The sequence below is a fragment of the Thunnus albacares genome, chromosome 9 (assembly GCF_914725855.1).
Source record: "Thunnus albacares chromosome 9, fThuAlb1.1, whole genome shotgun sequence".
Classification (NCBI taxonomy): Eukaryota; Metazoa; Chordata; class Actinopteri; order Scombriformes; family Scombridae; genus Thunnus; species Thunnus albacares.
The window spans coordinates 24,794,013-24,808,046 of NC_058114.1; the positions used below are offsets into that span (position 1 = coordinate 24,794,013).

General features: G+C 40.8%; 1 protein-coding gene across 2 annotated transcripts; it reads left to right on the forward strand.

Moving 5' to 3' along the window:
- Positions 1-14,034, forward strand: uap1 (UDP-N-acetylglucosamine pyrophosphorylase 1). 2 transcript variants are annotated; one of them, XM_044361068.1, is made up of 11 exons: positions 7-124; positions 1,361-1,675; positions 3,010-3,214; positions 3,865-4,040; positions 4,133-4,305; positions 9,147-9,340; positions 9,494-9,634; positions 11,674-11,862; positions 12,133-12,174; positions 13,211-13,277; positions 13,381-14,034. In XM_044361068.1, exons 2-11 carry the CDS (start codon positions 1,393-1,395, stop codon positions 13,471-13,473), a joined length of 1,563 nt encoding a protein of 520 aa, XP_044217003.1. In that variant the 5' UTR covers positions 7-124; positions 1,361-1,392; the 3' UTR covers positions 13,474-14,034. The 2 variants fall into 2 exon arrangements, with proteins under 2 accessions (XP_044217004.1, XP_044217003.1); XM_044361069.1 differs by lacking the exon at positions 12,133-12,174 and having other exon boundaries at positions 1-124.

The following is a 14,034-nucleotide window of genomic DNA, read 5'->3' on the forward strand; positions in this document are numbered from 1 at the left end:
TGCCACGTTAAGCGTGACGTAACAGGAGGTGTAGTCCGGGTGGGATGCTTCGTAGCCAGTACGAGAAACCTCTCTCAGTTACTGGCATTTACAGCCTTACAGCCGTCGGGAGTGTTTGTATGCGGTGAGAGTTTGATATTTCATTCATAAATGTTTTATGTTTTCACTGAGATAACCGTTTCTTCCACAGTTAGCCGGTTAGCTGTCAGTACTGCTGCTGCTGTAGGTGGCGGCTAACCCCAGTGATTGATAAATGTCAGGTTAGCTTAACGTACATAGTAGGAGACACGCTTATTGTGAATATTTGAGTTTATTTTCAGCTGTCTGTCTTATTATGCTTTGCTAATATCGTGCACATATGACGAGGCGAGGCATCTCTGCTGTGTGTTGGTAAGGGGAGTTAGCTTTAACTTCAAAATCATATAGAAAACTCGAAACAGCCTCCTAGAAACCTCAAGTTTTGAAGTTTTAACGAGACTTTAACCTGTTCTGCGACACTGTCCCACACTTAAGCCTATTTTCACCATCACTTGGTTGTAAAAGTTAAAAATTTACCCCTTAAATGAGAGTTATGACCGTAATCAATAGGGTAGATAAACAACAACTTTCATATATTGGGTACATTATTTTCCTGCTTGTGCACAAAAATGAGGCGTCTGGTAAGAGGTCAAGTCTGAATAATATGACGACTATTATGTCTGACATTTTTTAGTTTCAATTAAATGAATTAAATGGGCAGTATGTTGCTGTCACCCTCTGCATGTCATACAAATGCAAACAGATCCACTCCTGTAGAAGCAGTGTTATAATTTACTGGTCCAGCAAGCTGCTTTTTATGGGTGTTGGTTTAAACCAAAAGAATAATGAAACATTCCTGTAGTTCCTTCAATTAAGAGTTTACTTCCTGTACCAGTTATAGATATAAATATTCTGTTGGTAGTTGCATGAAGTTGTCACCGGTTGTGCTTGTCTTACTAGGGTTTTACAAATACTTAGTCTAATCTCCAGAATAACCCCACCACCTACGAAATTTTTGATAAGCCGTCAACTCTGTAAATTTTATCTCCTCACACTACAGCCTGGTCGCAGGAAATCTGGTGAAGAATACCGTCCTTGCATTATGATTTAATTGTTGTTTTGTGTTTAAACATATATAGACTGTTAATATTTTAATCATCCGAAAAATAATCCAGCATATGTAATGTGTGTGTGTAGTTGTAGAATGTAAACTCTGCTTGATGTAATTTCCAGAAATATTGCTGAGAATATGACTCAGTGTTTGTGTGTGTAACTATAGCACTGCTCACTAGTAACCACCCCTCCAAATTCTCATCTCTCTTTTTGTGAATTTGTGTTTCAGTGTGGCAGAGTTCATCTACAGCATCGTCGATCATGGACCCAAGAGCCAGCGTACTCACCCAGAGGTTGGCTGATGCCGGCCAGTCTCACCTCCTTCAGTTCTGGAACGAGCTGAGCCCGGAGGAGCAGGCCGACTTGACCATTGACCTGCAGGGGATGGACTTTCAGGAGATCAGTGGATTCTTCAAGAACGCCATGGAGACGTCCAGCAGCAGCAAACAGGAGAAGATGGATGCCCGCATGGGGCCAGTGCCCCGAGAGGTGCTGGGGAGTGTGACGAGGGACAGGGATAGTCTCAAAGACTGGGAGCTAGCAGGTAAGCTCCCTTTAAAACAATGTCTCTGCCCTCAAAAAGTATATTCATACAGTTACTGCCTGAGCCCTAACATTTACACCTTTATTTGTACGACATGCTATAAGGAAAAAAGAGGAATCTCTTTGAGCAGTATTTGGTTTTATTCGATTTATTACTGTGTCATACAGTAGGAGAGAACATGTTGGCAATTACCAGTTGTAAAACAAGACTTGCCTAGACCAAAACCTAGCAGTTAGTTCCTGTTGTTCACCAACTTTCAAATATGTAGTCATGGCCTACAGGTAAGGTAGAGGAAAGATTTCCTGGTATCAGATTGGGTAGCCCATGGTAACCCAGATGCAGTGATATTGACATGAGACAGTTGGGGTCCACATAATGTGTGTTATTGACGTTTTCAGATGGTTTACTTCCAGATGTAGCTCCACACAAAAGAAGCCGTTATGATAAAATCTTATGTAATAGTGAATCAAGAAGTCCTAGTTGAGCAGCATCAGGAACTCCTTGTTTCCTCGCTGTGTGGTTGTACAAACTCACAAACTACTCCCAGTCCCAGCCTCCTGTGTAGATTTTACATATGAGTAAGTCAGCTTGTGTTCATTATGCTTTGCGCAATCCCCCTTTGCAGTGGAGGTCTGACCACTTGGTGAGTCTGTTGAGTCTTTTCCTGGGGGAAGATGCCGCGGGAGGTGGGCAGCAGAGAACATCTGGTTTTGATTTGAGCCTGACGTAAATAGAGTTGCTTTTTGACCCTCATGAGGTCACTCTGATCTGTCAGGACCAAATCTGTGTGCAGTGTGTGTGTGTGTGTATGTATGTATGTGTCTGTGTGGGTGGGTTTGGGTGGGTAGTCAAAGTCTAACAGGCCCGCCCTGTCTACTTGTATAAACCATGTCTTTTGGCACTTGCAAGGAGAAAGAGTATTGCATATCAAGTCACGTAGCTGCAGTATATGTAAGATAAACCAATGAACCACAATAAAGGCAATCAAAGACTTTCAGTTTAATGCTAATTTATGATGTCACAAATATTTATGGTACCAAAGGCCTGCAGAACAAGTCGTAAAATGTAGGATGATTGCTTATTAAATGTTATTCATAAATGTTATCATCAACATTGTTTTAAGTCTGTCTTTATTTATCTAAGGTGTCGTCACAAATGCACTATGACCGTCCATAGAGATTAGATATTGTGCTGGTATATTGAAATCATATACCATCATATCAACGTACAGGCCTAGATGTGTGTCACTATCTTAAAGTTTATAGTACAAGTCGATCTAATCTTAACACTACTATCAATGGTAATTCATTCTGTTCTGCTCTGTGCCCCCTCAGGTCTGGACTGTATCTCTCAGAGTAAAGTGGCAGCCCTGCTGCTGGCCGGAGGCCAGGGTACCAGACTTGGGGTCTCTTACCCCAAAGGCATGTACGACGTTGGGCTGCCGTCTCACAAAACCCTCTTTCAGATTCAGGCCGAACGCATCTTGAAGCTGCAACAGCTGGCTGAGCAAAAGCACAAAATCAAGTGCCGTATTCCCTGGTAAGACATGTTGTGCTTTGGGGCGTCTCATTTATGAGAGAGATAACTAAGGCATTTTAGTGCCTGTCGGGTGAAGCGCTTATTTTATGTGAAAAATAAACAGATCTAAGCAACCAAATACCTTCTCTCTATTTTTAATGAGAACTACTGTATAACCATTTGTCCCAGTTGTGGTCACGTGATGATTAAATGGGTCAAATCACCGTCAGCATCAAAGGAAACTCAATCAAGGAAGTTGTGTTCCTGGAAAAGGATTAGTGTTCCCCGTGGAGCAGATCTAAGGACACTTAAAAAATTTGAAAGATGAGGAAGGAAGGCAGTGGAGTGCACAAAGTCTTAATAACCATAACACGGTAGTTAGGGTAGTTAACAGTTACTGAAGATTATGTCAGAAATGGTTTAATGGCATAATCTTCAACAGGTTTGATTCTGTAAGAAAGCTGTTACACTTTTATTGTCTGTCATTTTCTGTTAACTCTATACCTCTCAGGCTTGGTGATTTCAGCTTTGTAAGACTTCTCTTAAACATGCATACTCTGTTCTCTCACCTGTTTTACACATTTATATATTTTATATTACTGATTTTAAAAAAGGAGAGGAAAACAAGCCATATATGAATCAGCACTGAGTTCCTTCTGTGTTGCCTTCAGGTACATCATGACCAGCGGCAGGACAATGGAATCCACCAAGGACTTCTTCTCACGGCATAACCATTTTGGCTTGGACAAGAACAACATCATCTTCTTTCAGCAGGGGATGCTGCCAGCCATGGACTACAACGGCAAGATCATCCTGGAGAACAAAGGCAAACTCTCCATGGCTCCTGGTAATTTGTGTGTTTTGGCTCCCCTTGCAGTGTTATTTAGTATGTTCCTTACTTGTCAAGTGGAGTTTAAAATGAACGTGTCTGTGTTTCAGATGGGAATGGGGGTCTTTACAGAGCCTTGGGGAACCAGCACATCATGGATGACATGGAGCGGAGAGGGATTGAGTTCATCCATGTATACTGTGTAGATAACATCCTGGTCAAAGTTGCCGACCCCGCCTTTGTTGGTTTCTGTGTGCAGAAGGGAGCGGACTGTGGAGCTAAGGTCTGTCACACCACCTACTCTCTCTGTCTATTCTTGTCTTTTTTTACCTGCTTTAGGGTCTTTGCAGAACCTTTTTAAGGAAATAGAATATGTCTAAAGATAAATCATCTGAAACTGCATTATCATAGATTTAGGCCTTAATGGTTGGGTTTAGATTTTATGAAATCTATCTTAATACAATGGTCACACCCATATGCAAGTTGAAAGAGTAACTGGTTGCTGGGATCCTTCTTCCTCCTCATACTGGCCCTGAAGTGATTCTTTCATAGCATGACTACAATGGAAAAGATCAGGAACAAAATCAAGAGTCCTTGTTCTGTGCAAAAATGCATTCTGAAGTTCATTCAAAGCTAAAAAAAAAACCCAAAACATAATATCGGAAGATACCCACCTCATTTTACTTAGATTACTTTATGTTGGACTGTAGATTTTGTCCTCTATCTCCTTCATTGTAGTCACACTAGGAAGGGATCACTTCAGTGCCAGTACTGACAGGAGGAATCATTTAAGTGACAAATAACTACATACTGTATAGGCATGTAAGTATTTTATTAAGATAGACTGAAGAAATCAGAACTGATTCTTTAAATTTGCTACAAATCAGTTACAAATCATCTTAAAGCCTGACATTTGGTTGTTTTACCTGCAATTAAAAAGTCTCCTCGTCATATCAGATGCCAAATTTGAAGTACAAATAACAAAAGTTGAGACAAAATGTATTCATCCATAAGAACATAGAAATTATAGTGCTCCCGTCCTAACCAACCACTGCTGTTTACCATAATGCAGGAAATAAATACCTGCAAAGTAAACCATAGATAAAAACACCATAAAACTATATCTCATAATAAAAATGGTTAAAAAAACATCCAAACATCAATATAAAAGTAAAATAAATTAAAATCCCAGTTAACTTTCTTGCAAAGTTCTGGTTGTAGTGTTGTATCTCCTGTGGGAAAAAAAATGTTTAGTGTATGAGGCAGGTGGTCTGAACCTGTCAGTGTGTTCAATAAGACACTCCACACTGTCTGCATGTAATAGATATCCTTCATTCTCATAATCCTACAGAGCATCTTAGACAAGTGGAGTCCACTGTCGTCTCTGTTTTAGTTCCAGCCAGCTCAACTAGATACTTGATTGACATTCCCACCTCATCCCACAATATAGTCATTCCACACACTGCATATAACAGAAACAAAAAATATCATTGAGGTACCAGCAGTAACATTAAATGACTCAAGATTATCTATCACATGACATGTTACAGAAGACGACTCCCAGGCGTCAGCAGGTTAAACAGCAGGTTTAATATACACCTGTAACAAAGCTGTTTTACACAATGATCTCTGAATTTTGTACTCCTGTAACACTGATAAGTACACAGTTAGCTTTTATCAGACCAGGAAGTAATAATAAAATTGCAAGAATGAATCATATACTGTATGAAAATAATGGACGCAGCCTCCGTGATGTCAACCATTGGTTTGTGGACTCCCGTTTTAAAGCCTCGACTTTGGCATTGTTACCATTGCCATCTCGGTTTTGTGGAGCCACAAGTGATGAGAAGTGACTATATTTGGACAAGAGCGTGGAGCTCCCCAGGGTCCAACTACAGCACCTCACGCACCGCCATGGTAGCGACGTGGGAAGCACAAGGTAGCCACACCCTGAAGTATACCCTGCTTTATCGTCTATTTTACTCTAAATTGGGCCATAATTTACAAAATGACCATCATGCTGTATTAAAGAAGACTTGAAACTAGCAATTGAGACCATAAACTCATTAGGAAAGTATTTACTCGGGTAATAAATCAAGTGAGAAGTAGGGTCATTTTCTCATAGACGTCCGTACAAACAGACTTCTTTCTGCAGCCAGTGGAGTTGCCCCCTGCTGACCATTAGACAGAATGCAGGTTGAAGGCACTTTGGCATTGGCTACACTTTTCAGACCTGGAACTACCTGCATGGGATGAATGCACGCAAAAATATTCTCTTATCAAAAAGGGCAAAGGAACTGTCTTCATTACTTATTAAAATATTGATGTGTGTATCAAGTGTGTAAGAACATGAGAAGTGAACAAACTGTGCCAGTAATGAGCCATGAGGACTGAATGCGATCGAGCCCGACCATCCTGACCTTTTTAAATTCCAGGAGGTCTTAAAGGGTGACGGATGCTGATTCATATCCTTTGGTTGTGTGCCATCGCGTATTAAAAGGTGTGGCCAGTTCGTTTTCACAGTATTGCAACTGTCATTCTTTAGGCTGCTGCACCTTCTGTAACCCACCAGTGGGTGGAGATACAGGCCTCTTGGTTCCCCCTTGTAGACATTTTGAGCAATAAATTTATTACAGCTTTCTAGGAAATTCCAGGGTTTAGCCCAGAATGTCTCATGTCTTCATCATAGTCTCAGATAACATGAGTGTGATGCACAGATACCACTTTTTCATAAACAGCTTCTTTGGACAGACTGTACTTTGACTTTGAAGGGAAAAAACCTTTTCATTGTACAATGGTTGAACTGGAAACCATTTTTTTCCGTGGTCAAATACAATGCCTTCATGATACATTTGTAGATCTTTTAGTTTTTGTAATCCTCTCATAGTGTGCATCAATACAGTCAACATACATGGAATAGTTGAGATCCTCCTCACAGATCAGGTCCATCAGGTTGTGATCTTAAGGAATGAAGATCCACGTGCTGGTCTAGTCAGTTTTGTCCTTTGTTGTTGTAGTGAATTGTCTTCTCTCTTACATATTTACTGAATAAAGCAGGAGAACGCACAACAACACATGATGTCATCGTTGGCTCAACCCCAAAAGCCAAAATAGAAACAAAAAGGGAGAAAAAAAAAGATGAAACAAAGACAAATATTTGCAAATGCATTGGAACAACTGTTCTGTCTTACGACACGTGTAACAGTTTAATAGTTAAAAAAGTTAAATAGATGTGCTGTGTGCTACTGTGTAGTGTTTGTAGCCTTGGTCTCATTGGATGCTTGAAGCTGCGCTGTGGAGTTGTCTTATAAAAAAAACAAACAAAAGTTATGTTGACATTGAGTGGTACTCACCAAAACACACAGTGTGTATCTTAACGACCAGAAAAAGCATTTTCTTCTATATAAAGCATTTGCAAAGCCAGTGTTTTCAGAGTACTTTAAATCCTGTATTTACATCCATGTTTACTGGCTTAAAGTCTTCTTCTTCCCTGCCTTTGCTGACATGTTGCTGCATTTCCTGGCACATTGCACCACCTGTAGATCATTGAAATTGTGCATTCTCCCATGTGTGCACAAGACAAACAAAACAGGAACCGACTCATTAATGAACTGTATTAGCCAGTGTCAGCAAGATGGTCAGAATGGTTTATTTTCTGATGGTATTTAAGTGATCAGGGAGCCTGTGCAGCATGTTTAGGATCTGAATGTTTGTGTGTTATAACCTCACATTGAAGCTCTTAACTGTTAGGTGAAAGAAGTGGCTGGGAGGTGATATGTAACTCTCTACGTCCTGCCCAGATTCAACACTGACAAGGACCTCAGTGTGAGGAGAAATAAGAGAAAGGGGGGAGGGGTGCAGAAAAATTGTGTCAATAATGCAAAAAATAAATGCATTGGTTGAAGTTAGAAGTGACTGGTGGTTAGCTGGTACAGCATATTGCTGCTGGTGTATGGCTGTTGATATCAGTTTGGTTAGCTGTTGAAAAGGTAACAACTAACGGTAAACTAGAGAGAGAAACATGTTTTTCTCAACTGACTAATCAAATGAGTGGTTTGTGGACACCAGGAGTATATATAATTGACTTAGTAGTAGATTTGTGACTTAACATAGCTGTCAGGGTCTTCTAATTAGGTTTTAAAAAATGTTGAATGGCATGGCAATTTAATCAAATAAAGAATCTCTTGTCATCTCTGTTCACATCACAGTTTTGCTTCCCCACTTTCTTGACAATCACACATATGGTCATGTATTTGTTAGATATCTAAAAAGGCAGGTTTTTATGAGATACTTGACTTCATGTGCTCACTGAGGCCCATGTTACCAACTCAGACTGACTGGGACCACAATTTCTTTGCAATATATGCACACTGAAATAAATATCCTCATACCGTGTATATTTTGCAGCTAACACAGACTAGGGTGAAATACTTAACTGTGTGGAACTGAAGATCATCCAGACCCCACTCCTGTTTGACATTACGAGTTGTGCGGTGGAGCAGAAATGGAAGGATCAGATCAGAGCAGAGTCCCACCCTCCCAATCGTAAATTACTAAGCTCCACTACAGTTCATGTGGCTTCACCAACCCACCACCCCTCACCCCACCCCGTTCACCAACCCCCTCATCAGGACTCCACTCTATCATTAGGAACCAACAGATGGGGAGAGGGATTTTTTTTTCATTTAGTGCAGACTTTCTGCCTGTATAAAGTGGAATATATTCAAAAATCTAATCCTCATAGCCCACTTTAATTCAAAATTAAGTTTTGTACTAAATGTGTAGTAAGTTACTGCTTAGCTACTCAAACAAATCTACTGATCTCTAATGCGCTGTCTGCCAAACTAGCTTCATTCATTTGGCACATTGCTGGTGGTTCACTGGCTGCATTTTTTTATTTAATTATGTGTTTGATCATCTCTGCTGCTAATGTTGCTCTGCAAAAGACAGACACTATAATATAGGGACTATTAGGAAAACTTTATGTATCAGTTTACAGGTTTTTTTTTTTACAGTTAGTTTTTTGTCTTCTTCCAAAGTGTACCACGGCTTATGAGTCAGTACTGATGCCATTCAATGTCATATTTGTTGAAATTATAAAGAGTCTCATGTCATTGTTTCCAGGTGGTGGAGAAAACCAATCCGACAGAGGCGGTTGGTGTGGTCTGCAAGGTGGACGGCCATTATCAGGTGGTAGAGTACAGTGAGATCACCCTGGCGACCGCTGAGAAGCGCAGCGCTGATGGCCGACTGATGTTCAACGCAGGAAACGTAGCCAATCACTTCTTCAGCTTTTCCTTCCTCAAAGATGTAGTGCAGTAAGACAAAAGCTCACTCTTCTCTGTCAAAATGTATTTATTTGTTTTTCAGTGGTTGTGGTCGCCTCTAGCGAGAAGAGAACTCAGCATCATTATACAGTAAATGTAAAATGTGTGTGTGTTTTTTTTTTTTTTTCTCTGTTCATCTTTCAGGAAGTATGAGCCAAAGCTGCAGCACCACGTGGCCCAGAAGAAGATCCCATTTGTGAATACACAGGGTCAACTAATCAAACCGGACAAACCAAATGGGATTAAAATGGAAAAATTCGTCTTTGACATCTTCCAGTTTGCCAAGTGAGTTTTTTCAGCATCAGTAGATGACATCTAACCTCCAACCAAAACGTGTATGCACGTGAATTTAAGTAATAAAAATACAATGAGTATTTCATGCTCTGTTTGAGAAGTGACTGGCTTGACTGGTCCTTGATCTGTCCCTTCATGCATAAACCAATCTCTTTTTCCAGCCCCGATCCCTCTCATGCCATTGCTCCAAGGTCTGGTCCAGCAGACCGGGCCTGCCAAGCTCTCTGCAGGAGGATGGAGGTTTATGAGCTATTCCTCCATTTCACCTCCTCCAGTGTTACATGACATCAGCTCTGAGTCATGCCACTGCTAATAGAACTTTACATCTAATGAAAGGATTCCTGTAATGATTGACCAATGGAAAAACACAGCAGACATGTCCAGCTTCCTTCGAGGTTTATTCACTGTATTTCTAAGTGAAAGGGATGAGAAATACTTTTTGCCGTTGCTGAGGAGATGGATTACAGTGGTGCCCGGACTGGCAGCTCTAGCAGAATCCAGATGGGCTGACTCACTTTGCAGTCAAAGGAACCTGGACTTTCAGAAAGTCCTACTTTTTTTCTGGCTTTCTCAGTTCTGTTTGCTGCCTGGTCTGATGCTTTCGTAGTCGGTTGTGTCGGGCACATGCGCCATATATCATGTGTCCCAAATAGGCATTGCACGTTTGAGTACTGTATTAATAATGAATATTTCACTTGCATCTACTATGCAATTAATCATGTTTGACTCTTTATTTTTTAACAAAGCTCTTGACCTGCCAAGTTTGGATGTACATATAAAATAATATGACAGCCTGTGAGTGCACATTTAGATAGCGTGTTGACTTCTTCTCAATAGCCTATTACTGTAATAACTGACCACATTTTTCTGGTAAGCTGTTAAATGTGCTTTTTTTGTGCCAGCTGGAAGCTCCAACTAGTTTTTTTTAACATTTATTTGAGCAGTGTAGCTTAACTGAGAACAATGCTCTTTTTTTTTTTTTTTTTCAGAACACCCCAATTCACAGTTGCACAAATTCACACCTGGAAGCTGCCCAGTACAACCACAGTCTCATTTGTGGTAATCTCTATAAACAGATATCTGCACATGAATGCAGAATCTTCCACAGTCAAGTCAAGTCAAATTTATTTATAAAGCACATTTAAAAACAACAACAGCTGACCAAAGTGCTGTACAATCAAAATGGCAAAAGCCATAAAACAACACAATAAAAACACAAAGACCAGTTTACAGGAACATGCTTTGGTTGCGTGCAGGTAAACAGTCCGTGTCGGGAGCGAAAGAGGCGGAACGCATTGGCCGAAATGTCGTCTGGACCTAAAACACCCACAAAAAGTATTGATGTTTGTGTACTGTGTAGAGAAAGAAACAAATTGCTTTAAAAGTCGGATTACACAGTTGCCTTTGAAAAAATTACAGGAGTTGGCAATTTTCCCAGGGCTGTCTCAACTTGCTAATTGGACCGTAAATAATGACTGGCGCACAGAAGAGGAAGTCTTGGCCTGGATATCAGCCCCAAAACATTGGCTGTTGCCCCCAGAGGCTAAATCCTCGTCAGATGATAGCTGACGGGTTGCAAGATTCGATCTGTGGCCATTGAGCAGCTCTGTTGGAGGAATTGAATGCCTTTCTCGAGGGCACCTCAGATGAATCTTTTTCTGTATTAGTACTCCACAGATTTGGCTTTGCATTGCTGTAACAATGTTGGACTTATGATGGACAGTTTTTTAAAATGATCAAAATTGATGCAGCAGAACCAGAGATATCTCTTCTCATCCCATGCATTTCTCTTCCTTGTCAGAATCTGGCACCTACATTACCCACAATTCCAGAGCCAAATGTGACATCTTCAAACAGCTGGTTTTGTCTGAACAGTGTAAAAAACCAATCATTTATACTGACATAACAAAGAAAAAAAGCAAAAACTCCTCATGTTTGAGAAGCTAAAGGGGACAGGGTGCTTGATAAATGTCCTAAATCATTAATCAGTTGTCATGCATGCTGATGTGATGCTGCTCTGTGTCCAACAGGACGTTTGTAGTGTACGAGGTTCTGAGGGAAGACGAGTTCTCCCCGCTGAAGAACGCGGACAGTCAAGACGCAAAGGACACGCCCACCACAGCCAGACATGCCCTCATGTCCCTCCACCACCGCTGGGTGCTCAACGCTGGGGGCCACTTCATCGACGAGAACGGCAGACGCGTGCCTGCCATACCCAGGTGACAACAGTCAGCCTACTTAAACACAGCATCATGCATGTCATGTCACCTCACAAGACACAAACCACATTTAGCATCAACACACAAACATCCTGGATCTCTCATCATCACTCCAACCTTCCTGACACACTTTGTGTACACACTGTATGCACTGGCTTTTTTTTTGTTTAATTTGTGTTGTAGACATCACATTCTTTTAGCCTCACACTCTTACTTTGCCATTTTCTCATGCTTGGTCTTGCTCCTGTGTGTCCCGTGCAATGTTTCCAGAGACGGAGCAGCAGGCAGTGTCACAGCTGATGGCAACAGAAAGTAATTATCCCCCTGCAGTTCTGAGTGCATGGTGATGGGGTTTTTGGTTTTCTTTTTACTCTTGCTGAGAAGTGTTAACACTATTAAATTATGCCTGATCTTTTGCATCCGCTTTTCCTTCATTGACACTGAAAAGATTAATCTGTAAGGACGCATGCCAGTTGGCAGCCATTTCTCTGTCTCTTTAGTCAGTTGTGATGAAGGAAATGACGGCGAGGATCAGTTTAGACAACTGTAAATGCAGTCCTCTTAGTGTCCTGGTCAGATGATGCACAGTCATCAGTCGACCTGTTGACAGATCATTTTCTCTTCAGATGGTTGCTACTAATACATATATTGTATTGCATGCTGGGTAACGGGCACCAGTCAGACTTTCTGGCAAACAGCAACAGCTCTGCAATACATGATGAACCTGCTGATTTGTGTGTGAAATAGTTACAACAAAGCCAGCTGTTCTTCTGTAATGATCCAAAGCTTGCTAGTTTGCCTTTCAGTATAAATTCATCTGCTTGTTTTTAAAAGTGAATCAGCATGTGCTTCATTCATGGCACCCATGAATGTTATTCAGGCTATGTTGTGCTTAAAGGAGTGTGCTTCTTATTCAATCATTCAGCTTTTTCCTTCATTCTCGATTGTTTACATGATACAGTAGCTACTCAGCGAAACACCTAATGTGTGATCAGTGATTGTTGTCTGTAATGATTATCTAGAAATAAACTAGCTGAGTGATGGCAATGTGGTGGAAGATTCCTCCAGTTTGTCAAAAGGACTGGATGGAGATACAAACACATTACCTGTCATTCACCTGTTTTCTTCTAGAGGAAGTCTTTTACGGGTCAGAAGACTAATCACTGGTCGTGTTTGGGAATGTTGTCGAAGCTCTAATTCTTTGAACTCTAATCACAAGCCGCAGTAGAAGAACAGCTGTGTCAAGGATTTACAGCCGCTTCTCTCATCTACCGTCCCTCAACCTTTACATGAGACAATCACTCATTCTGTTTCATTTTTTTCTTCTTCCGATCCTCTCTGAATTTAGCCTGAAGGATGGGACAGACCTGCCGATCAAATGTGAGATCTCCCCACTTGTGTCCTATGGGGGAGAGGTAAGGAGACATACTAAATTGAAACTCCAGATGTTGTTCTCTACCTTCTCTCTATCTGTATACCCGCTAACAATGTCCTGATGGCGTCGTATTCTTCTCTAAGGGACTTGAAGAGTTGGTGAAGGGACGAGAGTTTCATCCAACGCTGATGATTGACGAGAGCGGAGTCCACGAGCTGGTGAAGAACGGAGTTTAGAGAATCGAGAGAGAAAGAGGGACAACCCAAAGAGCACAACCTTTGTCTCTCAACGTTTGCAGGGAGAAACTGTGATGTCATCGCTGTGCAATAAACAATGACGCGTGCATGTGTTTACGAGGCTGAATGAACGATCAATATGAAGTGTACAGTTTACTCTTCAAGTTTGCTTTGCTTTGTATGTTGATGTCATACTTCATATTTGTTTTGAAGAGCACTTGAACACAGCATGAAATGAAGGACGAAATCCCTGTTATATTGACTGGCAGGAGCATCTATTTATTTTGCTTATGAGACCTATTTTTTTATGTATTGATAGAAGCTCTATAGGTGGAAATTACCATCTACTCATTTTACCTACCTAGTGATTTTTATACAACATTGGACTGAGATTAAATGATCAGAAAGATGTTTCATGTAATCAAGGTACATGGTTTGGGCTGTGGGGGGTATTTATAATATCTGCTTCTTTTCTGCTTGTAATCACTGAAGATTAGATATTCAGCTTTAAGAGATGCTATGATTTCTATCATCTTTATTAAAGAAGTTTCCTACTTGGAA